This window comes from Neopelma chrysocephalum, unplaced genomic scaffold (assembly GCF_003984885.1).
Source record: "Neopelma chrysocephalum unplaced genomic scaffold, ASM398488v2 Primary Assembly neopelma1_73b, whole genome shotgun sequence".
Lineage (NCBI taxonomy): Eukaryota > Metazoa > Chordata > Aves > Passeriformes > Pipridae > Neopelma > Neopelma chrysocephalum.
In genome coordinates, this window is record NW_020897734.1 from 2956406 (window position 1) to 2984361 (window position 27956).

Consider the following 27956-nt stretch of genomic DNA (forward strand, 5'->3'; position numbering starts at 1 on the left):
CCCATGGCAGCCTCTTCAAACATAGCAGGGAGATCAGGCTGTGGAGTGCACTCTTGACACATCTCCTGGGGATCCTTTCACACTCTCTTGTAGGTTATTTTGCTGTCGTTCCTCATTCACACGCTGAAGAAGGGGGAACCAATGGCCCACGTATTCAGCAGCTCGTTAGCAGGGAACGGTAAGAGAGTCTGTGATGCTTCCTCTTCCCTTCATCCCTTTCTCGCTCATATCCTCCCTGTACTTTAACCTTTGTAGTAGCAGTTTCCCGGACTAAATGTGCTGTTCAGCATCGGGTAGTAGAGGGTGGTATTTAACTAGGTCTTACTATTATTTATGTTTCACTGAAAAAATACACCCACTTTTTCTGGGTGTATAAGTGGTCAAGCACTAGCACACATGAAGGATGTACCACCCACTGTGTGTTTTACAGATGCAGCCTTCTAGCACACAGGTCACACTGTCACCATCATAGCATTTACAGTCTCACCAGTAGCCTTACTGGCCTTGACTCATATATTTATTTCTGACTTTCTCATCAGCACAAGGGATAAGTGTATATAGTAGTTGGACCAGATAGAGGAAAGCTCCCAAAGCAGCCAGGAGATGTGTACTCATAAGTCATCTGCTCTTTAGTTGCTCCTAGCTGGCAGAAAAGTGATACTGTTCACACAGGGTCGTAGTAGAAATTTCCCTTCCTTGCTGCAGCCTCTGTCATTGAACCCACTTAGACCCACACAGCTCACCACACTGATGTCTTGGTCTCGCCCATTCACCCAGAGAAACCCTGGCCCTTGCATGGAGTTTTATTTTACCTACCAGGCTCTGCCTGTACCAGTCTGATTGCAGATCTGTGACTAAGAACTGTCACCTTATTGTCACCCCATTTGCCCCCTGGCTAGTCGCAGCTCTGCTGCCAGCTGGGTTGGTTTGCAGCATTGCTTGAGGGTTCATTTCCTGAAGACAAGAATTGTGAAGGCAGGAAATTTTTCAGATCACTCTACTTACATATTGAAATGGAGATGAAAAACCTTGCAGGATTTTCTGGTAGCCCTGTGTTTCCTTTTTATCTCTGTTATCCTTTTACCCTGTCTTGCTGTAAAACTAGCAAAGCTCTAAACCGTCCTCACCTCAGCCTCAGATTGCCCTCCATTTCCCTCTCACAGTCCTTACTGAAGTCTTTAGCATCTCCTGATTTTCTCCACACAAGAGCCACCATCTCTGGCACCTAGCAGTGCACACAAAGCTGGGTGCTTGCTGTTCTTCTTGAGTGACAGCCCAACTGGAACACAGATGTTGAATCTCATTTCCCACTATCCAGTGGCTTTTGGACATTTTTCCAAGAGATTTGTTCCATTCTATCCTCTTGTTCAAGTTCCCTTTTAACAAGCAACTCAACTGAGTATGTCTTTTATGCAAACAGCAATTTCCTTTTGAAGCTCCTAGTGAAGGCCATGTTTGTCACTCTGTGTGCAATTTGGGTAAATTGGACTGGAGATGAAAACATCTCTGTTATCTTTCCCAGGAAGGTATCAGATTCCTGCATTTTGTGTGCACTTCTGCTTTGAGAAGGAGCTCAGTAACAGTGGTATTATCAGACTATCCCTTCACATTGATTCCTGGCTCAGCCACACCCGATTCATTCATCAAAAAGACTCATTGCCATCATGACTAAATTCCAACTGGACGTTCCGGTGGGTCTCCATGACCCAAGCTGTGGTCTTTCCTGTGCTAAGGCACCATGACTAATAGCAAAGGGTATACATGACAAATACAGCACTTGGATCCACTGGCTGTGACTGCCACTGCCTCGTTCAAACTCGGCTCAACAGTGTGTCACAGTTCTGTCTCTGCAGGGATACAGGAATGAAGAGCTAAAGGGAGAGGTTTGCATTTAATGTCCCAGTTTGTCCTGGCAGAAGCAATAGGTAGAGGCAAAGACAACGGGTTTCTGCCTATCCTGACCACTCTTCAGGGAGTTGAATGTAAACTAAGAGGCATCAAACACACACCTCTCCTTACACGGGTTCCAGTGACAAGTGCTTTGCCACAGCCACATCCCACTGCTTTCTTCCTCTGCCTGCATTGGGGCAATCTGGAAAGAAACTTTGTGGGCTGGGGTGATGAGCACATGCCTAGCTGCCAGCATCGCTGCAGGGGCAGTGGATTTCTGAGCTGTATTCCTCCAAGGGAACTAGGAAGTTATTTCTAGCTTTGACCAAAGTTTTCTCTTCTGAGTGTCCCTGTCGTGCTCCCCACCGTGCTGTGACCGCTCTGCCAGCCTGTTTTCAGCAGGTACTGATAGCTGTGATGTGCCAGGAGCCCTTGGAGGGCTGCCCACGCATTTTGTGAGCCCTGTTGCCACGATACTGAACGCAGAGCAGATGTTTATTTCAACAGAAATGGCTTTGATTTCTTTTCAGCTCTTCTTCCAAGCTGCCATCGTGTGTGAATACTTCTTCCCAGGAGCCAAGTGCTGTCAGGGCCCAACAGGCAGGCGTTGTGGCTGCAGCCAGGGTGGAGGGGAACGGGGTTGAGAGGCGAGTGGCAGAGCAGCACAAAGCAAGCTGATGGCTGTGGCTTCCCAGGAAGAATGGCTGAGGCTCTGGGAACACTGACTGATGACGGATGTACATCTGTGTGCATGTGTCTATGCACAAGGATGTGTGTGTGTATGCACATACATATGTTTGCTTGACTATTTTGGTGCTGAAAGCCTGGCAAGGATGGGGAAATGCAATCTCCTGCTCACAGCTGATGCTCCCAGTACTTCATTTTTCTCTTTTTTTCCCTCCTAGTTGGCTCCATCAGATCATTGCTGCCTTGCTACAGACCTGGACCAGCATGGCTGGAGGCTGAGCTGATGAGACCATCAAGCCACGTACCAAAAAATATTGAAGATATGATAGAAAAGGTAAGGAGATCCCTTCCTTTAGTACAGTAAATCCAGGTGAGAATTGCCGAGATACCACTTCTTTCTGAATTTATTTTTTCCCTTCTCCTTTCCCTTTACTTTACTTCCTAGTTTTCCTGTTGGTATATTTTAAAAATGATCTCTTTCTTTTATCTTTCCTCTCTCTCCTTTAGCCCATCTTGTCTGTCTTTCTCCCCATCCTTTTCTTGGTGCTGGCAGAGCAGCCTGCCCCCACAGGTACCCTGCCCAGAGCTATCAGCCTCAGTCCGCTTTGGAGGGGCTGCTTTGCTAGTGTAGGAATTCCACCAGAACCAGCTTCTTGTTGTTGTTCCCTTATATAGAAATGTTTTTAATTCTATAAATACTGTATGCATTTTGCTAAAAAAAAATAGGAGAAAAAAAAGCTTGGACTGGCTATGTAAAGACACTGTGCTGTTGGGGCTGGAGTTTTGTTTGCCCACTGTCAGGGCCTCTCACTCACTTCCTTCACCCCTTCCACTGTTGTGACCAAACTATTTTTGGTATTCCAAGAGCGCAAGCTTTGCTGAAATTCTGGTTTCCTGCTAAGGGGGGAAATTAGAGCAGGGAAGAGTTATTTAAAAGTACAAAATACATTTGCAGACAAGCAGAAGAATGTATGAGAACAATAATTTAAGATCAGTGTTCTGTGATATTAAACTACTGAATTGGATACAATTACCTAGAAGTATATATATACATATATATGTGCATCTGTATGTGTGTATGTTTTATTTTAGAGATGGAAGTGTAAGTAGAGTATATTCATAATAAGGAGGTCAGAAACACAACACTAACTGCATCTCACTTATGTTGCAATCTTGGAAGCACAGGACTATCCTACAGAAGACCATCTTTAAGCCAAACACTGTACTGAAGTGAAAAGCTCACTGGTACAAGGATCTTTCTGTGACGAAGGTGGAAAGGTTTGCCCTTGAACTTGTGAACAGTCCATTCAATTTATCATAATCCTCAGTAATGCAGTGACTCACCTTTCACCACACTGGTACAATACACATGCACTATTAGCTTTGTACCTGCATAAGGACAACTTATTGATTTTTTTTTTCCCTGTTACAGAAAATTAAAGTTTAAGTCAATGAAGAAACCCCAGGAAAGAAATGAAACTGTGCTACAGAGTCCTCTAGTACCGTGGGCACAGTGTCTATTTGTCCTGTTAGCAAGTAGCTCTGCCTATCACTGCACGGCAGTTCCTCCCATCTCAGCTGGGTACTTTGGCCAAAGGTTGATCCTTCAGGTTGCAATTTCCACATGGGAACATGCTGATCATATGAGGACAAAGCCTGTCTGCCACAGTAGCTCATCTCTGTCTGGAGCCAGTGGCAGGGGCTCAGGGAAGCAGTGAGAATGGAGTGAGCAGGGGCAGTGCTTGCACTTGCCTGTGGGGATTTGCAGCTCACCTACTTCCTCAACCAGAGGTGCTGGTTTTATAAACAGTATTTCCCAATGTTGGGGTTTTTTTCCTTCCATTAAACTGTCCAGTCACTTTTGGCCTGTAGCAAATAGTTCACCAGCTTAACCATACCCTGTGTGAAGACTGTCTGTTTTTGTTTGTTTTGAACTTGGCACCTGCTTGTTTGATTAAATGATCCTTAGTCTTTACATTGAAGGAGATGGTGAACCAGCATCCCTCACCTACCTTTTCCATCCTAGGCATTTACCTCAGCCTTATTATTTTCCTTAAAAGTACAGGAAGTGTCAATTAAAAAATAGTTCAGCCATTTCTAATAGGAAGAATGCAGGAAGATGTATCATTTTGCCCTGCTAAGAAATATCATTTTCCTCTCTTGCTTTTGAGGGAGGATATGGAATGTGGTAAAGGCATCATCCTTGTTTCAAGGATGTGCCATTGTTGTCTGCTGGAGAAAATGCACAGTTTTCCTGCATTACATGAAAATCTCCATTTTTTAACACTTAGTTGACACTGGCAGACTTTGGCAGTTGAATTCTCTAAATAATCCATTTGTACTGAAGATGCTCCTTGCTCCTGGTGTCCGGCAGAATGACTAAGCTGCCTCCTCTGGGGGAACCCAGAGCTGAAGAAGGCATTTTTCAGCCAATTCTCCTCGTGGCATGGGGCTGCTGTCATCATGCTGGCAACAAGGGGAACCTCTGCCTTATGTCCTGGCACTCACCTGTGTCCACCCAGGCTGCAGGAGGCTGGAAATAGCCATTCTAGTGTGCAGAGACTACTGGTCCCTGGAGTCCACAGCTGTAAGATGTAGTATTTTGCTGTTTATCACTGTAAGTAATTTCATTTTATTCACTCATGTTTGAAAAACATTTCTACCACTAGCTCCCTGCAGTCTTCTGATGTAAAAAAGGATTGTATTTTCACACCAGCGACACAAAAATAGTAGTTAAACACATGAAACAGTAGAAGGTCTGACTTGGGTCACATCACTACTGTGAGGCCCTGCAAGCTGTCCTAAGGGAATTATAGACACATTTTAAGCCTTGGAAAACAGCAGCAACAGGTATTTACAGGGCGGGCTGAGAGGGAACAGGGAAGGTCTTTCATACAGCAATATCAGCAACTGACCATCTGACTTTCTTGATGCACAAACTAGAATTTGCTAATTACAGAGTGGCACACAATATTACAGCCCTTTTCTTAGATGTTATGGTGCCAGTCTACCTACCTTTGCAGCCTGGCTTGATGATTCAGTCATTACATGACCAGCTGATTACTTAAGATTCCCTGGCAGATCTTCCTCCCCTCACCATATCATCCTGGGACTTTCTGAGTGAGTGTGGCACAAGGAAGCATTGGCCTTTCACAGAACATTTTGCTTTGTGTCTTTGTCACTGCAGTTCTCTTGGCCAACCTGCCATGGGTGGGAGATAGCTACAGATATAACTGCTGTGCAGAGTACTTATCACATAGCAATTGTCCTGCAGGAGCAGAAGGAGAACTCTCTTCAGTAAATCTGCTACAGTCCCTTTCATGTTATATTAAGCTGCATGCAAGTCAGAAACACATACAAGGCCAAAAGTCTCAGTGTATGGCCCCAAAACAGGAAGAATGGATTGACAATTAATACTCTCTGATACAAAGTAAATTGGTGCCTTCAAGAGGAAATCTGTAAGGGAGAGTATAAAATCAAGACAAGGCTGAGATAAGCAGGTAGTGGAAACCTGGGGAGAAAAATCATGGTAATGGATGGATAGAAGGAGAAAAGCAGAGCTTCAGAACCAGAAGAGGAACAGGGAGTCAGTAATGCACCAGCAGCGAGAAACAAAAATCATCCTATTTCATCTGCCAGAAATCATGTACTAAAGATTAAAAAGTAAAAGAAGTGATTTAAATATGTTTGAGCAGAATGAACCAGGCAGGGTTCAGAAGTGTGATGAGTGGATATTCATTCATTTATTTACTGAACCACTGTACCTAATTAAGAAAGCTTTTTGTCAGTAGAAATCTCCATTTCTTCCCAGAGGTTTATTAATCAAAAAAATTTTTGAATTTAAGTATATGGTATAAACTTTCAGAAAATACTTATCTTAAACATTCCACTCATTAAAATGAACGCCTTTTAGGCTCCTAGGTAACTTAGATGTATAACTATCACACAGAAGCCTTTCAAAGTCATGTTTTTCTTAAAAAAAAAAAGTGTAGAAGAAAGTAAATATTTTAGTAGAGGTAGTGGCTTAACAAACTGGCAAGTTGGAAAAAAAAATATTCCACCATAAGCCTTGAGCCTGTCCTTAACAAACATCACTGTGAATTTGTTTTTTGGTTCAAACCGCAGTGAGTTAAGGATGGAAAGACTGCCTAACTTTGAAATTCTTGGCTTTAGCCTGTTTTAACACAACCTTACCTTAAACAGAGGTGTTTTGTGTTCCTTGCCACAGTGCAACATTCCTCTGAGTCCTAAGGGAGGGAGACTGCCTGCTGTCACATCCTTTCTGAAGGGACCCACCCTCTGAATGGGGTAGTGCTGGTAGCAGTGTAACATCTCCAGCTTACCTTACTTTTTCTTGGCTTTTAGACCTAGAAACCTGTGAGTTTGAGGGAAGTCCTCGTATACTCATATTTGTGATGGACCAATGTGATTTCTATATTCTTGCTCAAAGGGGTGCAGGGAAGACTAGTGTCATAAAAGATGTCATTTTTAGCTTTGCTTAAATAACTGGCAAAACTTTCATGCAGAGGAACATGAATCACAGGCATGAATAGGTGACTCATTCGTGAATGTCACCTAAAAACACTGTTATTTTCCCCTCCCCAGGCCCTGGTAGAGTGTGGGGGGCAGCCCACCTCACCAGGGAAGCAGATGGTGGTGAGGGAAAGAGGCATGTGTTGGGAGAGCCCTGCAGCAGCCGGGGCAGGCTGGGGAGAGACGGCCAGGGGTGGAAACCCTCCTGGGGAGGCAAAAAAGAGCCAACCACGCCAAACTGGGAGCTGAACCTCCACAGAGGAACCGGACTTGCCCTTGCCACCTCTGCCATGGCCGGCCACCTGGAGCACCCCTGAGACGAGAAGACATCACTCTTTTGTCACAAAAAGCAAGTAAATCCCATGAAATACCCACTCAGATATTTGCACTCTGTGTCTCTGGGGTGCAGGAGCCAGGGGCACAGTCGTGGTGGTGACGGGGTGTAGAGGACACGGGGGCCAAGGAGCAGTGCTGTGCCCGTGCGGGCGGGACCCCACCCGAGGGGTCCAGCACTTGGTACTGGTGAGGCCACACCTCGAGTCCGGTGTCCAGTTCTGGTCCTCTCAATTCAGGAAGGACATTGAGGTGCTGGAGCAGGTCCAGAGAAGGGAAACGAAGCTAGTGAAGGGTCTGGAGAGAAAGTGCTACGAGGAGCAGCTGGGGGAGCTGGGGGTGTCTAGCCTGGAGGAGGCTCAGGGGTGACCTTATGGCTCTCTGCAACTCCCCGACAGGAGGTTGTAGCCAGGTGGGGGTCGGGCTCTTCTCCCAGGCAACCAGCGATAGGACAAGGGGACACACTCTTAACCTGTGCCAGGAGAGGTTTAGGTTGGACATTAGGAGGAATTTCTTCACAAAAAGGGTGACTAGACACAGGCACGGGCTGCCCGGAGAGGTGGCGGGGTCACCGTCCCTGGAGTCGTTTAAGAAAACGCTGGATGTAGCACTCAGTGCCATGGTTTAGTTGGCACGGTGGTGTTGGGTCAATGGTTGGAGTCGATGATCTCAGAGGTCTTTTCCAACATAACCAAGTCCGTGACTCTCTGACTGGCTGCGCGGGCCACCGCACTCCCCGGCCCGGGGTGGGCTGACGCCGCGGGTTCCCGGCCGCCCCTCCCTCCCTCCGTGCCCCCGTGCCCCGGCCCGTGCCCGCCCGAGGGGGCGGGCGCTGTGACGCGAGGCCCGTGCGGCGGCCGCGGCTCCGCCCCGCGAGGCCGGAGCTGAGACGGAAGCAGCCGCCGCACAGCAGCCGCCGCCTGCAGCCGGAGCCCGACATGGCGCTCTGAGCCAGCCCCGGCCGCGCCGAGAGCCGCCACTCCGGGGGGCCCCGAGCAGCCGCCCCCGCGCCGTGACCGGGCAGCGGGGCATGGGCAGGGCCGCCGCGGGGAGCCCGGCGGGCAGGGGACAGCGGCACTAGCGACCCCCCGCCCGCCCTTCGCGCAGCGCAGCCCCGCGGCCGCGAGGTGAGGAGCCGGCGGCGGGCGGGGGCCGGCGGGCAGGGCGGGGAGGGAAGGAGGGAGAGCGCGGCCCGCGCTGAAGCCGCCGCCTCCCCGCCGCTTTGTCCTTCCAGGCCCCGCCGCCGCCGCCGCCCAGGAGCAGGAGGCCGAGATCGGGGAGCAGCGGGCGGCGCCCGCCCGGCCGCCGCAGCGCCCGCCATGGCCCACTCGCCCGTGGCGGTGCAAGTGCCCGGCATGCAGGTGAGCTCCGCGCCGGGCCCAAAATGGAGGCGGCGGGCCCGGCTCCGGAAGCGGCGCTCGCGGCCCGCACCGGGCGGAGCCGCCGCCGGGGCGCGGGGGGCCGCGGGTGGGCTCCGACGAGCGGGGCGGGGGGAGGCCGCGCTCGGCCTGGGGAGGAGCGGGGCCAGCTCGGGGAGGGAGGGAGAGAGCGAGGGAGGCGAGGGGTGCTCCGAGGTAACGGGAGGCCCCGGGGGCCGCGTACCTGCAGCGCCGCGGGGGCCAAGGGATTTCCCCTCCCTCCCTGCCCTCTTTGTTCGGGGGTGGCCGCGCCGCATCCAGGAGCACGTAAGAGCCTCTAAAACTGATTAAAGGCGAGATGAAGTTAATCGCAGGGTGTGTGGGTGCGCTGTAAATGACATACCAGGCGCGCTGGCAGGCGGACCTGCTGCAGGACTTCCCCACCGACCTGGCGCTGGGCCTGTAGCGCAGCTTCCCAGAGGCCCTTGGGATTCATGGAAAGGTGGTAACTGCTGGGTCTGGTGGGAACGGAGTGCAAGGGAGCATAATCTGTCAGAAACCTGCACGTCTCTTCGCCTGGGAGTGAGGCCTGGTGCCATTTCTGTGTGGTTGTTTTACCTGCCTAGGAAACAAACACGTTTGTATGTTACTGACTTTCATAGGAAAGGTGGAATATCTCTTTCTTACTCCACTGGACAATCTAATACTAGTTTGGTGAGAGATCTTTATGAAACGTAAAGGAGCTGAGAACCAAACTCATTTCAGTGTTGATTTTTGCTTGTCAGAAGCTGGCAGCCCAGTCAGTGTCTTGAGCTGTCTCTTAACTTCTGGGATAGTCATGCCTGTATAACAGTTGGAGTTTTTTTCACTCCAGTTAACATATAAACCTTTATGATACATCTCTATGTGTGTGAGACAGGTATAGTAAAGAGTTCAGGAGGTTTCAGAACAGAAAGTTAAAATTTCACTTGGTGTGGTATCTTTATGACTTTTAGAAATTATAGAATTAATGTATAAACAGTATTTACATATTAATTTAGGCCAGTTGAAATACCAAGCCTTAAGTTTATCTTTCCCATTTCTAATAATTTCTAGGCTTTCTGAAATTGGTTAAATTTTGGTCATCCACTGAGTTTCTGTTTCTGTAGGAGGACACAGACCACATCTTCTCAGTCCCCTTGTTTCATGTGTCACAGTAACTTGTATTGGTACATCCTAAAGAAATTTTGTGATAAAAGATTTAGAGGCTTTAGCCTAAGGTTCTTTATTTACATGCCATGGCCTTTCTAGTGTATTTGTATTTGAGAAACTTCTATTTCAACGTTCTACTTTTGTCAGTTTCTTACTTTTATATCTGCTTAATGTATTGCTGTCCTATTTTCCATAGCTGTCCTGTCAGCACAAAAGGACCTTCAAATTATTTAACTGTTTTCCATTGTTATACCAATAAACTTTATCTAATAGTATACTTAGATCCACTAGTATTGTTATTAGTGTAATCCAGACCCCTTAACATATATCTGTATGTTAAAAACATTTTTAAACTCTTAGATATGTACAGATGCATAAAATTAAAATACATTTTTTTCCTTGGTGACTTTTTTTTTTAATGAAGACAATTACACAAGTCCCAAAAGTCTTAGAATACAGAGAAATAGAATTTGGTGCAAAATTATTCTGCTCACTCTTCTTTTAGAAAAGTCATAATACAGAGTGTTTTAATTAAAAAAAGCCTAAAGCCAGCATGGGAACTGTTCTGAAAGAGTGTGGTAGTCCAGCGGAGAAGAGTTGCTTCCTTTGTTTTGTTTCTTCCTATCTGAGCTATTCAGTCAGGATCATCTAGTGATGATAAAAGCATCCCCTCTTCTGCTCAGTGTTAAAGTAAATGTGTGGTGATTGATTGAAGAAGAAATAAATAAGTTCTTCTGTGATGGAAGATCTAATAGTGATGTTAAAACTATCACTGTGGGAAAGTGCCTGTAATGTCAAACCCCTTGTTTTGTAGTCTCTTATATTCATTTTATTGAATATAACAGTTTGAAACTGATTTTGTCAGAGAATGTATCACAGGTTTGAAGTTTTCAGTTTTATTGTAATCTTATGCTTTCCCTTGTTATACAAAAAAAAGTATAAAGAAAAATCCGGAAATAAACGTGTTATATAATTCCCATACTCCAAAAACAAGACTTAAGACAGTTTATCACCAAAGTATAACAGAAGCTTTTTTGACTGTTTAAAGATTTTTCATCTTATGAAGAGTTAGGTTCCCTTTAAAAAAAACTTGAACATGGAAAATTACAGAAAGTCACATAGAGTTATTTTGGTGGACTTGGAGCCTGACTTTGCCTGCTAACCCTGGCAGCAATGGCAGACCCAGAGGTAGTATTATCTGTTGCCCTTATGAGTAGTTACAGAACAATTTGTTTGTGTAGTGGTTACATTCTGTTTAACCTGTCCTGTGTCCCTAACAAAACCAAATTTTATACCTAACAATTCTTGCCTGTGCAAACAACTTCCTAAACACATTCATTTTCCTTGTTCCTTTGGAAAGACTCCATTTGATCCAGTTGTACCGTGTTAACATACCCAGCTGCCAAACTTCTAAGCCCCTCTCAGTAAGATCAAAGTGCTCAGTGTATGTATAAAATGAGTGCTCTGAAGCTGGGAATGATACCCCAAATTGTGGCATTTTACATAGAATCCAAGAGAGAGGGGAAAATGGAAGGGATGAGAGAGCTGTGTGAGCACAGTTTGCAGTGAGCTTTGTCAGATTGGAGCTTTTACTCAGTAACTTTGTTCCTTGGGATAAAAATATTCAAACTAGTTCTTAGTTTGGAATGCTTTGAGATCTCACAGTGAGAAACTTGTTCACCAGCACTATCTTCAAAGAATCCAGTTGAACTCATATGGAACATTTCTGGATATGGCTTGCAAGAGAGATGTTACAGCCCACCTGTGTGTTTTGCCAGCCCAAGTGCTGAAAACAGCTGAGTGGAGATGTTGGACCCCTTTTTAGGAGTCCTACACAAGTGCTTTTCTCTTGCCCAGAAGGCAGGATGCACAGTTCACAGGGTTGTTTGTTTCAAGTGATCAGAACATTTAAAGTATGTCAGTCTTTTCAGATTGATGTGTTTCTGATGAACTTATGTTCTTGGCAACATCTCACACAGTACTCCAAAACTACTTTACAAATAAAAGAGGCCGGAAACTGTTCACTTACAAGTGAGTAACAATTAACCTTTCTGAGGTGGACAGTGAGGATACTTTTCAATGCATCAGCATTTAAATTTTCTCAACTGCTCTGGAAACTTGATGGAGCATCGCTCAAGTAATAAGTGCCTTTTTTAGGTGGTAGAGTTTTTAATATATAAACTTTCCCTTTTCCTATTCTAGTTTGTTGTGCAAAATCTTAAGTCTTTGAAATGCTAATTTCTTAACTGATGGAACTGTTGATTGTTTTCATTGGCATTTCTTGTTTGTATGTGTGTCTTTGGAACCTGGTTTGGGGCTTTTTTTTCATTACCTCTGCTATCCTACTCATCTAAACACTTGCTGTTTCCTTTCTCATGGCTTTGTTGATATCTCCTGATCCTGTATGGCAGTAGTCTTGAGCACAGCCAGAAAGGTTGTTTAGACCTGATCTCCATCTGTTTTTGTTGGCATTCAGACTATCTTGCAATAAAGAACCTAACTTCCTCTAAAAGTGGAGCAGCCAGAAGCATGTGACCTGTCAGCCGGTGCACTCTGATTCACAATTGAGGGATTGCTTGATTAAATACAAACTTGGATGTCAAGGTGAGCTTTGCTCTCTGTGCTGCCAGTTAACAGAGTGGCTGTAGGGCACTGCTCACTGAGCAGCCTGAGCCTGGCAGCTGGAGAGTCCCTCCCTGCAGGATGCTCAGAGGCAGATTAGTTAATGCATAGTTGGATGGGTATAGAAAGATTAAAGGAGAGGTAGCATTTAACTTTGTAAGTGGTCTTTTTCACAGACCTAGAAAGAAAAAATTCTCTCAAATTAGTGCATATGTAGAAATGGACTGTTTGTGTGTGGTACCTGAAGCGAGTCTGGAAGTGTGCCAGATTTCCACTAAACCTTATACATTGTAGTTACAAGAATGTCTTCTGTTAAGACCAACCAGTCTGTTACTGTCAAATACTTAAATGTTTAGAGAGTGGGCGTTAGAGGAACTTAAACCTTTGGAGAAAGATCCATTCAAAGTTCTGTTGATTTATTCCTCTCCTAGGAACTGAGCTGTATCCAGATGCTTCTACACTAAATTTGAAAAGGCTTTAAACTTTTACTACTTAGAGACATGTCTTACTTAAGGGAAACTGGAAAGTCTAGCACTTGCACCACACCAGGAGACTTCCACAGTGCCTAGAAAACAGATTTCTTATGATTAAGCTGGTGTGGACTATGGTATTTTGTCCAATTTCAATTCCCTGATTGGTACTTCAAGTCACAGTGCAGTCAGACTACAGGAAGAGTGTTTTAAGACTTGTAGAGAACATGCCTCTTTGCTGCTTGAAGCAGATATGCATTAAAATATTTGTGGAATTCAACACTGCAGTTGTTCCTGGTTGTGCTGGATGTACAAGCTGTATCATATCTAACAGCTTGAACTTTATTAGCTGAACTTGGCTCTTCCATCTTGTGCATCACGATAAGTTACTCTGGTGACAAAGAAAAGTAGGGCTCAGTGATCCTTGTACTGTCTTAGTGTTATCAAAGGAGGAGAACAGACAGAGATCTGAAAAGTGTTTGATACAGGGGAGCTGTGTAGACATAATCACGGGGAATTCAGCAGGTGCTTTTATCAGGCTTAGAAGGAAAAGTCCACAGCAGTCTTGTACTAGTATTTTTTGTGCAGATTTTACAATTCTATAGACACGTTAAGTGCTTTGACCTGGAATTCAGAGGCAAATCAGCTGAAGCTGGAGAAAGCTCATAAACCAAACTCGATTCTTCTCACTTCAACCTCTACCATTCTGTACGATCATACACTATCAGTTTTGAGCAGAGAATAATATCCCCCCAAGGGTAAAACCATTACATCTGAAACCAGATTTCTGACTTTTAAAAGGATATAATTGTTATTTTATTCTGTAGTGCTTTTTTTTCTTTTGATTTTAACATTGAAAAAGATTTGCACTGGCTGTTTTTGAACTCCATTGTCTCAGCTTTACAAGTCCTGATGAAAGTTTTGTTTTGCTTTTCTCCTTTTCCTCCAAAAGGAGAATGTATAGCAAGTAATAGCTCAGTAATATATAGAATTTTTTTGTTAAAAATGAAACAAAGTTTTTATTTAGGTGTTTATTTCGAGGGGAGGAATGTTTCCTTGTGTATAGAGACTTCAAAGGTATAGAAACAGCAGGAAGACTGAATGTGCCTCTGGAAGAGTACTTGTCCTATGGGACTATGAAACATCACAGTGAGGGTAGACAAGAGTATTAACCTTGGGTTTCATCTCTAAAAGTGAAAGGATGAATTTTAAACCCGGTAGTAAAAGTACCACTTGTTTGCTCTTTAGTGATTGCCTTCAGATTTAGAAAGAGTCTTGAACTCTTGAAAAGTGATAAGAGACTATTGTTTTATCTTTTTTATTTTTAGGGACTGAATTTAATAATTAAGAGAAGAGTTCAGGAATGGATTTTGAGGGGATGAGGTGAAGATGAACACTACAAAGTTGGTTTTGAAATGCCTCTGTAGGAAGTAGTTTTTTGTCACATTGTGGTTAGTGGCTGTGCATGTATATTGTCTTTTTAAAATAAAGAGTTGGTGAGGTATCTGATCATGTCAGGAGTCACTGTTCCAAATCCTGCTGTTTCTTTCTTACAATAATTGAAAATCAAATTCCTTTCTAATACTGCCTCATCAGTTTTTACTCTATTTAAAGAAATGTCATTTGTTCTTTAAATTTACACTTCCAGCAGTTCTTCTGGAACGAATCTGTTCTGCTGATAGATGAGGATCATTGAGCACACTCCTTAGCTCTGAAGGAGAGGCTCAGATCTCATGGGAAGGGTGCCCACCTAGTGATATTCAGTGAAATCTCTTCTGCCAGACGATTGCTAGCCAAATAAATTTGGCAAAAGAAACTCCATCAGAGAAACTATTAATAGGGGAACTGACAAGGTAGCAGTAGCTTGCAGATCTCGTTCTCCCTCGTATCTTATGCATGTGCTTTTTCAGAGATGGGCTATATTGACTGGGTCCATAGCTTGGGAAAGAGCATGGCTTCAACTAAATTCCTTCTTTATGAGGAAAACTTTAAAGAACTGCGTGGTTGATTCTTGGAAGTAGCCAAGTTTGTGATGCTAAAATCTTGAATGGTACTGATTGAGGCAGTGTATCTTGAAAAGCTTTGTGGAAGGATCTGCCGGGGTTCTGCGTGAATTTTGTGTGCATCGATGAAGGAGAACCAGGAATGAGAAATGTTCAGAAATCTACAGGTTTTACACTTGAGCTGTGGAAGGGAGAGTCTGAGAGCCCAGAGTGGCTTCACTGTTTTCATGAACCAGAAGTCAAGAACCATGTGTTCAGTCCTGAAGAATGTTTTTTTTTTTTCTGTTTCCCCCTGCTCCCCAGTCTTTTGCAAACTTTCCTCTCAACTGGGTACTGTTATATGTTCTGAATATTTGAATAATGTTGACTGGGGGAGGATCAGAGGGTGCCTATGCTTTGCTAGATGACAAGTTGTGTTTCAATGGAGGCTTCTGTGTTGGGAGCTGAATGCAGAATAATAAAAACACTGTACAGCTTGAAGTGACCATGAGTGTTGTAACGAGCCTAAATGTAAAACACTGAATGAAATAGATTGAATTTCTACTCATGTAAATCTATTAAAGACATACAGAGAATTATGAGGGGAGCAAGATGTTCTTGCAGTTGATCTCTCACCTAGGAAGGTGTCATCTGGCAGCCGGTCTTAGCAAGAACGTTTTTACATTCCTGCACAGCTTTATTCTAGCCTAGTTGGCAAGAAGAATCCGATTCTTTTTTTTTCCAGGGTGTTTCTTTTCCTCCCTTCCCCCTTCCCCTCGCCTTTTACGTAATGAGATGATTTGCCCTGCTATGAATGAGCTGCAAAGTAATTGGAAAAGGAGTTTCCTAAAACGGGCAGGTTGGTTCTGGCAGTGGAGGTTTCTTGCTTGCTTTGTAGCTCATTTTGGAGTTGTATTTCTGGTTTTGCGCTGTATGCTTTTTGTAGCTTCAGGTCCAGTATCATTGATATGATCAAGTGCCAGTGTTCAAGAGGAGAGTTCAGCTTTCAAGCTTGTGGTCCTCTGGCCTTGGGGAAGGGACAGAAATCTAGAATTCTAGTAGGCTGGTGTGTTTACCTTCCTTTGTCCAAATGGTCCCTCCCAAAACTGAAGGAATGGTGTGATGTCCTCTAACCAGGGTCCCACTCGGGTTTCATTGCCGGCAGTCATTGCGCCTGGAAACTTACCTGTGGTAAATAAACTTGTGGCCAGCTCTTTAACACACCCACACTGTGTGTAAAACTAGTGTGTTTCTGCATTGCTTTAGTTTTGTTTAGCCTGAAAATAAGTAGTGACTTCTTCAGTGGAGGTAAGAGTTAGCAAAGATAACGTGTAGTATACTTGAGGTCTTGTTACTGCTTTTTAGTTTATGAACTGGAAAGTTAAGAACCTGGATTTTGTTGTTATTTGTGTTCTAGCTGGATTATAGTATAAGTTTAATCTTATTTACAGGAGAAAAATCTGTGTATCAAGTTCTAACTTGCACAGAAGAAATGCTAAAATGACTTCTAAGATAGAGTGAGAAGGGCTGTCAAATTTACGTAGCAGTTGCCACTTAGCTGTAGATGTTGAACCTTTAAATGTTAGGAAAATGGTTCAAATGCCATAATGATATAGTTTGTTGCTGGCAGAGTTCTGACATAGTTGTTCCTTTAAATGGGTGTGGCAAAAATAAAAAAAATTGTTTGCGTACTGATAAGCAGGCTGTGTGCTGAAAGGAAAGGCACAGTGCTAAAAGTAGGCTGCAGCCCATAAATGGTTATTTTTCCATATTCCTATTAGTGGCTTTTGTAATCTCTCTGCAGATTGGGTTTTTCAAAGGAGTTCTTAAAATTGAGAGGTTACAAGTGTTTAGCAATGAGAAATTACAGTAGTCCTCTATGTTCTAATTCAGGTTAGTTCATTGAGGTGGATTAGTTATTCATTCAGTAGTCACTTGTCCTGCACTGTTCAACAGAGGAGATGAAATTTTTTGTGAAAGATCAGTTTGCTGAACTCTAATAAATGCAGAACAGAGTTTGAACACTTTGGGATACCAAAACCTGTTGATTTCTTGAACTGATTTCTGTCTCCACTTCAGGATGTCCATCCTTCTAGCTAGGGAAGGTTCAGCCACTCATGTTTTTTTCAAATCATAGGAAAGAGGCACATAATTTGTGGTGGCTTCCCTCCCCCCCTTAATTCCTCTGACTTTTTCGATGTGCCATGCTCCTTAGAGATGTGAGCAGACTGAAGAATAGGCAGCTGTATGCAGTGGTTTGAGAATTTTTTTAAAAGGTACAAGGTGATTAAAAGGTATAGGTACATAGAAAGGAAGGTGAGTGGGAATCCATTTGAAGTGTAGGAAATGTAGGATATTCAGTTACAGAGAAACTGTCATGAGAAATTTCTCCTTGTTTCCTTTCATCAGTGCAAAGGACTCTTTGCAAGTAATTGGTGTAAGTTTTTTTAATTGCCTGTGTCAAAGAGCTAATCTTTGGGACATGTGGTGTTAGTGCTTTTTTTTGTGCTTATTTATGCTGTTTCCTAAGCTGCTTTATGTTGTGTTACCAAAGTGAGAGAAAAGCTAAGAATAGAGGAAGTGAGTTCAGTGGTTTCCATTTTCAGCATAATGTACAACTGACATTGTTCACATCTGCCGCAGGTCAGAGATGGTTTGAAAGTGAAGGTGATTCTTTCCTTAAAAATCTGAGAATGGGTGGATTTGAATGCTGATTTTAGAGTTCTGATAGTCATATGAATTTTCAGGCAGCTCGCCTTATGGCTAACTTGATGAAAACAAAGCCACATGAGTTTTCGCTTGCTATTTTTGCTCTTTTATATTGAAGTTCTCCAGGTTCTCACTAAAAATGGCAGTGAGTCTTGGTTTTGTCAGATAAGGGAGATATCCCATACAGGGTGTAACAGAGGTCAGGTCCCATTTAAGGGCAACAAAACTTAGATCTAGTTTTTACTACCTACTGAGTAAAAAAGCTTGTAGACAATGTAAAAGTCTGATAAAATCTACTTGTTTTGTTGTTAAAGTAATTTTCTCTTCAGTATGTATCACACAGTTACAGTAAATATTATCAAGTATCTACTGTCCTGATATTTGAGTCTTGAATAGAACTGCAGGGTAGCATCAGAGTTTAGTTCCGTGCCAAAGTAGCTGAGAAGCAGGAGTGTGTGTGTGTGTTCAAGACTGAGATGTTTACAGGTTCCACCCTTGTCTTGAATATCTGCAGGTTCATTTTTTGCTGGTTCTTTGTAACTAATAATGGATCTGCACCTGTGCCTTCCTCAACTTCAAACTATTTAAATTTTTATGTATACACACACGCCTATGGCACTTTTTCTGTGAATAACTTTAATTATAATAGGATTTTAAACTAAAATTGGCAGAGGGAGGTGGTTAGGAGCTCTAGGAATTAAAATCTATCACTACTTGTGATGGATTTGTTATAAAGAAGTAAAATGTTCCTTATGCAGATAAAATATGGAAATATATATGTAATGTATGTGAATATGTATTGTTATATAATTTAATATGCATGGTTTATAATTAATGTGTGTATATATATATATATATAATACCCAAAACTACATGCAGATAGGGTATGGGAAGATATTCAACTAAGAATGTATGTGTTGATTAAGACATTGCTCTGAAGAAGTACCTTAGCCTACCAGGTTTGCCAATCTTACTCCCTCTTAATTGTTTTTTTTTGTTTGGGTTTTTTGAGGGGGGTCTGAACAGTAGAGAAATTTAAGAGGTACTTTATCATCTGAGAGTAGATAAATGCCTGTGAACGGATTTCATTGTTAAACCCAGATGCAGTATTTTGTAAGAATCAGATAAATGCTGAGAATAGATAAAATGTCTTAACTTCTCATCTGTTTTATTATTTTATTCATTGAATTTCGACAATTAATTCTTAAGACAATAAAAGATACCTTGGAGATTTTACAGGTTACAAACTAAATCTCATTAGTGCTATTTAATTTTATTGTTAGCCATAATTCAGACAGTGGGACTTAAGAGAAAACATGCAGTGCGTGCTTGCATCAGCAACAATGTTGACACACATTTCTGATCTGGCATTTGAATTCTAGTGTAACTGTGAGGCTGCTCAGCAGATTAATTACTGGGGTGGTTTTTTTGGTGGCAGGTTGTTTTTCATTTGGTTTGATTTCGGTTTAACTGCTTTACCCATAACACAACCTCCTTCTCCTCACCTTTTCTCTGCAGGATAAGAGAGGAGGAGAGATTCCCTCCAGACCACAGGCTGTGCAGCTGTGCTGGTGAAATGGTGGATGGACTTTGTGGCTGTGCAGAGGGCTTGTGTTGTCACGCTCCTGCTGGTGCTGTTAGTCATGTTGGCGAGACTGGAGCTGGCATGTGAATGTGCCTGTGCTTGTCATACTTGTTGCTGCTTTTGTCTGTGGAAACCGGCTTAGGGAGGGGAAGAGCAAGACATTCTCTGCCTGATTTGCCCAGTTATAGGTGTTATCTTTGGAGAGGTGATGATGGAGTCCATAAACTGTCTATTGTGTTGTTACCATCTGCCGCCCAACAGACATGGCTTCCCATGGAAACCAGTATTTATTTAAAAGAAAACCAGTTACTCATGCAGGCATCTTTCAAAGGTTCTAAACCTTTTCCCCATTCAATGAAAGATCTGTGAAAGAACAAGGAATTGATGATTTTGCTCAGGATTGTTAATACTGTAGAAATCTTAATTTCTACCGTATTAGAAGGTTAGCTGGCAGCTGTGTTGCACAAATTTACTGGTATATATTGAGGGTGTGTATACACACACACTTTTATTTATATAAAATGCATCTCAATCCTTTTCTATACCTTTGTTTACAAAGTAGTCTTTTAAAGTTTTCTTTTGTTTTTATTAGTTGTAGAAAAACATTCCTGTAGAACAATAGGCTGAAAGACAAGGAAATTAAGAAAGGTAGCAGCAAATCTGTTTCAAAATGCAGTCTTTGTTCTAAGGCCATGTTTTAAGTTACCTAGTGTTTAAGGTTTGATGTCTTTCCAAAGGACATTATTTCAATATTAACCATAGTTGGTCAGAAATACTTGTTCTTATCCGAGTGTGTGTCCTACAGTCCCTTGTCAGCCTCTGTGAGTAACAGAAGCTGTAAAGCTGACTTTGCTTACTGTGAGAGGATTTTCTGAGAATAGAAAGCTGTGACTGTTTCCTCAAGTAGTGCCGCACAATTTGTTCTCCTCTGATGTCCCTCTGTTCCACCTCTCCTTCCTAGGGATGTACATGGAGTTCTGTGGTGTTGGGAAGTCCAGCCATGACTGGTCTCTCCCTGCACTCCAGCACTCACACCTAATGGCATTAGGAATTGTTGGAAGTTAAAATAGCCTTCGAAGCTCTGATTCATCTGAAGTAGCTTGGGGGAGAGAATCTGTAGGCCTGGTTTGTTCTGTTGATGATGGTTAAGTGGGTGTATAGGATGGAGTGATGTGCTTTTCCTCTGAGGAGCCCAGAGGAATTTTCTGCTTAAGGTTTCTCCCCAAGCAAATCCAAGTGTTGCCCTTTGAGTTGATCAGACATTTGTGAAGGGCAGGATTAGCTGAGTATGTCTGTGATTAAATTGCTTTTCTTTTATCTGACTGGAAGTGTTTAACAGGTCTAATCTCAAATCAACAATAGTGATTAGTTAAGCATGAATGACTCCTGAAATCCCACGTTCTAAGTGTGTCTTAAATTGAAGCTAGTTTTTGTGAAGATGAGCGTTTTAGGGTCAATGAAAAATTTTGCCAGTCCTTTCAAGTGTTGTTTCTTGGAGGTGTGTGTCTTTGTTTATTGTAAATGGAGAACGATCAGTTAATTGTTCCTGGTTGCAACTAATGCAGTTCAGGAACACTTCAGATTCCTGGCTGAAGGGCAGTCTGGCAGTTTAATTGGCAGCTGGGAAAGGCTGTGTGGCAGTCGCTGCTGCTTTTGCCACACCTGTCCCTACAATAATTTTTTGAAATACATCTGCAAATAGATTTTAAAATCAGATTTTTTTTTAAAAAAAGCTTTTTAGTTGTAATGATGAAATGATGGGAGGAGCTGGTGCATTGGTATATGGCAGTATGGTTATCTTTGGGCAGTCTGAAGATTTACTGGTGTTTTGGGACCTTTTTCACTAAAAGCTTTATGAGCACCTGCAGTCTTCAGTCATTTTCTTTCTCACTATAATAATACTAGTTCTCACAGGTTTCAGACCAAATAGCACTCATCCTCTCTTTTTTTTATTTGCTTTGATTATTTGTTCATCTTTTAGGTCTTTCACTGTCTCTATCAACAGAAGAAAATACAATTTTTTTTCCTAAACTCTTTCTCAGAATTTTTTTATTTGTTTTTAATGGAGCAGAATAGCAATGAGCTCATTACAGACAAAGGGGAAATTCCTCAATCTCCTTGTAATATGCTGCTCAGGAGCAGTGGTGTGTCTTGTCTGTTTGCAAAATTTAAAAATCTTAACTCCACAGATCAGCATGAGTCTGCTGTACTATTTCATGTTCCCTCCTCTTGTGCTAGCAGAACTGACAGCTTGGTGTATATGAGCAGTGAACTGATTCAGCTGAAAATAAACCTGACAGATCATATGGTTAACTCTTAGCTAAATCTGTTTCCTGATTCATTTCACCATATTGTGGAATAAATTCTGGTTCTGGTAGAAGGGAAGAAAAGACAATAAGGGCCCAGTTGTAAGAAAATGAGGCTGTCCATTCTGGACTAGGTTAAAATAGTAATTTTTTCTTCCCAGTAAAGATTTTCTCATGAATTTGCAAGAACACCAGTGTAAAATTGTTTTCTGGAGTTTCGTGTTGATATTTGAGTATTTGGTTATGTAGGGTAATCTGTGCTTTCAGTTGGATGTCTGTCTGCTTTCGCCAAAACAGTCAGTTCTTTTGCAGCTTCTGAGTTTTGGAGTGCAGGAAAGATGTAAAGTAAAGCATCTCTTTCATATTTTCAAAACCTGCTATTGAATTAGAGGGCTTTTTTTGGCCAGTTGTTGCTTCATCACATGCTGATTTGTGCAATAAGTTGCCCAGTTCTGGCAGTAGTAATGTGTTTAATTCTGTTGCTCTGCAAAGAATGGGCTGTTCTGTCCTCTTGGCATGTCTGTCTTACCTCTTCAAACCTCTTTTTCTGTAAACTTTCATACTGAAATTCTGTGTATTTAAACTGTCTAACCTGTCATCTATGTCCTTCAGAAGTCACTGCTCTGATTTTTGGATACATGAAGTTCTCCAAGCAGCCACGTGGCAGGCTTTATCTTGAAGGGGAAATGAGAATTTACTTCCTTTTTTTTCCCTCCTGACTACTTGAGTAGACCTGAGAAATTTAAAACATTTTTATTATACCCAGCCTGGTGATCTTGAGAGTAGTTACCCAGCAGAGATCCCAGGCCGGGTGTCCCCAGCAGTGCTGTGGTGCCTGGTGCTCTTGCTCCCCTTTTTAAGGCATATGTGGTGATACCAGCCAGTTCCAGTCAATGCCCCAGGTTCCATATTCTGCACCAACCTTCTTATTCCTTCACTGAGCATCTCTCAGTCTCTTCTGCTCAGCTTTCTGTCAGCACTTTTAATGCCCTGGAGACACTTGGTCTTACCTGATCCCAGAATCAGTGAACAGCAGGTTGTACCTTCTTCTCCCAACCACCCCTCGCTGTGTTCATAGAATCATAGAATAGGTTGGGTTGGAAAAGACCTCCAAGATCATCAAGTCCAACCCCTGATCCAACTCCAGTTACTATATCATGGCACTAAGGGCCACGTCCAATCTCTTTTTAAAAACCTCCAGGGATGGTGAATCCACCACCTCTCTGGGTAGGCCGTTCCAATGCCTGATAACCCTCTCTGTAAAGAATTTCTTCCTAACATCTAACCTAAACCTCCCCTGGCAGAGCTTGAGCCCATGTCCCCTTGTTACGGGGCAGGGAGCTGTGTCAGGAGCTGTGTCTGCCCTGGGCTGTTGGCCGGGTGGGAAGCCCAACCTTTTCTGCCTGGGTGATGATGTTGGTGCCCCTGTGCCAGTAATTGCATTCCCCAGTCTACTGCACAGACAGGATTAGTATTAAGAACAGCTCCATTCTTTCGTTTTAAAGGGTTGTTATGTGAGGAAGTGAAATGAGGTTTGTACCCGACTCCCTCTCTGGTGAGGCTCATTTACCTTTGACAGAGTTGCATAATGCATGTTCTGTAACTAATAGCTGAATTAGAAGTTAGTGTGCAGGTAATAAATTTATCTGATGCGACCCTTCTGGTGATGATAAATCTGGATGATGTGTTTCTTGGGAAGTAATGAGGGTTAATAACTTGGAAGTAAATTAAGTAACTTGTGCATCTTTTTTTTTGACCTTCTTTTTTTTCTTTTTGTAGAACCATAGAGCAGACCCAGAAGAACTATTCACAAAACTGGAACGCATTGGGAAAGGCTCCTTTGGTGAGGTCTTTAAAGGAATTGATAATCGGACACAGCAAGTGGTTGCTATAAAAATCATAGACCTTGAGGAAGCAGAAGATGAAATAGAAGATATACAGCAAGAGATAACTGTTTTAAGTCAGTGTGATAGTCCTTATGTAACAAAATACTATGGATCATATTTAAAGGTAATGTATAGTATTGCACAAAGATTTGCTAGAATGCTGCTAAGAAAATCATCTAAACTTGAGGATAGTTATCATGCCAACATGACAATTTTTTTTAGTAGGTTTTTATTTTTCTTTGAACAGAGCTTTTAACTTAATTTTCCTCTTCTTGCTGCTTGCTCTTTGAGGTGGGATTTGCACAAAATTACTGGGGAATAGGGAATGATCAGAGTTGATAAAGGATTCCTTTTGCCATTGCCGCTGCTTTTGGACCTCAGTTTTCTCTCCTCCCTCCACAATCCCTAGCACAATTTTGTGGCCTTTCTGGGCAAGAAAAAAATACCTTCATAAAACCATTCCTGATATGGAAAGAAACCCTGCACCGTGTAGAGATGTGTTGGTAATTATGCAGCTTAGTAGGCCTGAGACAAAGTAAAACTGACATCAGCAGAGTTATGTAACCCCTGTGTGAAAATATTATCTAAGGCATAATTTAAAAACAAACAAACAAAAATGAAAACCTGCAGAGATCCAAACTGTTGAGTAAGACTTTTCAACTTGCAAAACTGTCCAGGTACAATCACTTTAAATAACACTTAAATGTTTTGCACTGCAGACATGTTTTAGATGATTTTAAAAAAACCTGAAACTATTTAATAAAAGCTAAAGTCTTAATCATAGTTAGAACTATATTAAATGTCTGGGGGGTTATTTGCTTGCATTTGGGATCTTGTTGGGTTTGTTTGTTTATTTTTTTGTTTGTTTGCTTCAGTTTGGGGGATTTTTTTGATTGATTCTGGGGGCTTTGAGTAGTTTTGTTGTTTGGTGTCCCCCTCAGGATTTCTGGCTTATTAAGGTGTAGTGGGTTTTTTGATGTTCTAAAGACAGATCTCTGATAAACGTTCCCTATGTCACACTTGTGCTGTATCTTTCAGTGATACATAAAAGTATTTGCAGAACTTATTTAGTTGTGTTCTTTGTAGATTTGGTTTTTTTCCTGTTTAAATTGCCAAAGTATATAAGACAGCTATAGTGGCATTGTATTTACTATGTGTTCTTTATACCCAAGTAAACATACAAATTGTCACTCATGTCCCATCTTTGCTTCTCTTTACTGGGCTCAATCAGTGGGATTTTTGTTTTGTTTGTTACTAAGTAGTAAAGCTCCAAGAAATAGTGGAATTTACTTTCCTGACTCACAATATGTTAGAACAAGACTGTTCTTCTCAAGATAACTTTGAATTCAGCTAACAATGTTCCTCTGGAGCTGTGCACAAATGGTACTGCAGATCCAGACACGATCAGTCTATTTACAATCCTTTATTTTCTGTGATGAGCAAAGTCTTAAATATTATCCCCCTGAATATCCATCAGCTTTGTCTTGTAAAAGCCCAGTTGTTTACCCTGAGGTACAAACAGGTCAAAGTAAATCTTGGAAATTGTTTTTGCTTGGAAGTGTATTTTCTTGAAAAAGCATTCTGTGAAATTTTGAAATTAAACAGTGAATTCAGCAGCAGTAAATGGGGAAATTAAACCTTGGTTTGGTGGGCGTTTGTTTTGTTCGTGCTTTGTTTTGTGTGAGGTGGTGGGTAGAAAAAGCTTTCTAAATTATGTATTGAATAGGGAAAGAAAATAGTCTTTTTATTATTTGTAGCAGTACAGGTATGGAAAGTGTCATGGCTAGGCTTCGCGAACGAAGATTTGGGGGTATGGAAAGTATAGTATAGTTATTCTATCAGTGCTTTACAACTATCAACTTCTGGTTAGTGGTTTTTATTTTTTAAGAGCTCCTTTCAAATATTAGATCATCTTAATGCTGCAGTACTCTCCTCACCAGTGTGTGAGTTCTTTCTGTTTCTGTTCTAAATGGATAAATTCTGAAAGATTAATGCTGATCTCTTGTTTACTTTTCACACTTGTAATGTTTTTGGGGAAGAAAAGTTTCTGTGCATGGTGCTTGGGGAGGTGTTTGTGGACTTTTGGTTACTAAATACCAAAGCAAACCCTCAGTGCAAAGGCATTCAGGTTACCTGCAACAGTTACTGGTATTTCTTAGTTCTGTAATCTAGATCTGGTTTAAATCTTTAAATTTGATAGGTTTTACTTCAAAGAAACTACATCTGAGACCATGCATTGGCTTCAGGTTTTTCATGTGTGCCTCAGTTCATTCAATTGAACTTTTAATGAACATTTTCTGTTGTAACTTATTCTGGTTTTTTAATCAATTTTGAGTAAGCAGATCATTCTTGTCATCAAGACTAGTTTGTAGTTAGTTTGAGTTTTCCCTTTGGCAAGATCACATATTTGATAGTTACAAGTTGTTTCTGACTAAAACACAAAAGAAGAGATGTTAATAGTGAGGGAGTTCCAATTGCAAGCATTTCAGATGAGAGATTTTATTTTTGTACAGTCAGTTCTACACACTCTGCAGCTTGACAGTTTCCTTGTACTTTAGGGTGCAAAGGCAGCCTTGTGGGGATGGAGTGGCCCAGTCCCAGGGAGCCCAGGGCTTGTCAGCTGCATTCAGGCTCTTCCAGATGCCCCTGCTACTGAAAGGCAGAAGGGAAGAGGTTCTTTATTTCAAATACTTGACTTACTAATTTGTTACTTAGTCAGCTCAGCTCTTGCCATGTAAGTTACTTGTATATTCTGCAGCCTAGCTGCTCATTAGCTACATCTGACTTGGAAATGTGATTTTAAAAATGTGGACAGTCCCTTAATAGTTTTCATAGGAGTGCAATGTTATTTATCAGTTATCAGGTGTTTTAGTCTGTAAAAACCTTATCATTGGTACAAGATGGCAGGATCTGCTTCCTGTGGTTCTTGGGTTAAAGTTGATGACAGTTTTCAGTTTTTGTGGCACGTCATTTTAACTTGGGGTACCTGTACATCTCAAATTTTGAAGTTCAAATGGGAGTTTCCCATTGAATTAACTTTAAAGCCTAGGTAGTAGTAATTTTTTTTCCTAAATTTTCATTGGGTATCTGGCAAGATCAATAGTGTTTTCTAAACATACTGGTAGGTGATGTGCAAGCACCTATATAGTCAAAGAATGCACCTTAGTAAACACATTTCTGTACAATAGTAAAATGTTTTACCTTTATATCATTGTTCACAAAGGTATGGGAAATTGTACAAGCTTACAGCTGTATTAATGCAACTTTTGTGGCTGTAAGATAAATCCTGATGTAGGTGTCTGTAGATGTTCATATTTGTGGAAGCTCAGGATCTAAATTTGTCTCCTCAAGTCGTATTGCACTTTGATTGCAATTAACATCACATCTCAATAAATAAAACATTAGGTACCCGTGGAAGTGATAATGCAGGGGAGTGCAGCAGGGTAAGTTAGGTTAGGTAGCTAAAACGGGTGTTTTCCTCAAGCCTAATGGCTTGTCAGAATGTATTACTACCCTACCAGTTCAGGCAAGAAAAAGATTAAAGGTATTAAAAGTTACCCTAGTACTGGCATATTCTGGTTGCACAAATTTGTGAAGCTTGATGAAATGCTTCAGCTGTACTTTCCATTTAGTCCCATAGAGGTAGATCTTGTCTTGGTGACTGAAATTTCATGATTGTTTTCCTTATTTGTGCCACTTAGACCTAGGTTTTCAGTATCTATCCTTGTAACTATTACAGCCAACTGGGCTTGCTCTTTTCTTTTGCAATTAAAACAAACCTGAAGTTATTCTCAGCCTTTCAGATTTGAATATGGAAAAATCCTAAAGTAGCATCCAGAGAATTCCATCAGAATTGTATAGCACTTTGTGCAGCAGAACTTTGAGACAATCTAAAGATACTGGTTGTTCTATATTGTCTATTTATACTTGACTGACCAAAAATAGCTAGGAAAAAGGTTGTTCATGCCTGGCTAGAAAATATCCACACCCGGTTACAGTGGATAGTAGCAATTTCTTTGAGACGTTATTTGAGAAACACAGGACTTACTCATTTTCACCTTGTACTGTTTTCAAGTAATAGTCAAATCCTCCAAACATGTCTGGTAACCACAATGTTTGCCTTGAACAGGAGTTCCTTGCAGGTCTTCTGAGCTGACAAAGTCGGGCTTTATAAAAACTGCTAAAATTAGCCAGCCCTTCCCTGCTGAGATCATAATATTGGAATAGACTCTCATAAATGGTGTGTTTTTTAAATTCAGTATAGATCTAATAGAGCACACTTTGTTAAGATAATTGGATGTGGTGCTTTCAGAAACTGCACCTTTATTTGCTCGTTGAGTTTTCTTTACATTTCCATCCCTGGACAAGCCATAGGGTGGGAAAACATACGATGGAGAATGCAAG

The 27956-nt window shown here is 41.9% G+C and overlaps 1 protein-coding gene across 1 annotated transcript in view; it reads left to right on the forward strand.

Annotated features, from left to right (window-relative positions):
- The first annotated feature begins 8315 nt into the window (after positions 1–8315).
- STK26 (serine/threonine kinase 26) overlaps positions 8316–27956 on the forward strand; it is a 29824-nt gene continuing 10183 nt past the window's right edge. Inside the window, exons 1-3 of the mRNA XM_027687136.1 lie at positions 8316–8570; positions 8678–8804; positions 23446–23676. Of these exons, the coding sequence (XP_027542937.1) occupies positions 8763–8804; positions 23446–23676 (273 nt within the window). The 5' untranslated portion in view covers positions 8316–8570; positions 8678–8762. The remainder of the gene's footprint in view (positions 8571–8677; positions 8805–23445; positions 23677–27956) is intronic.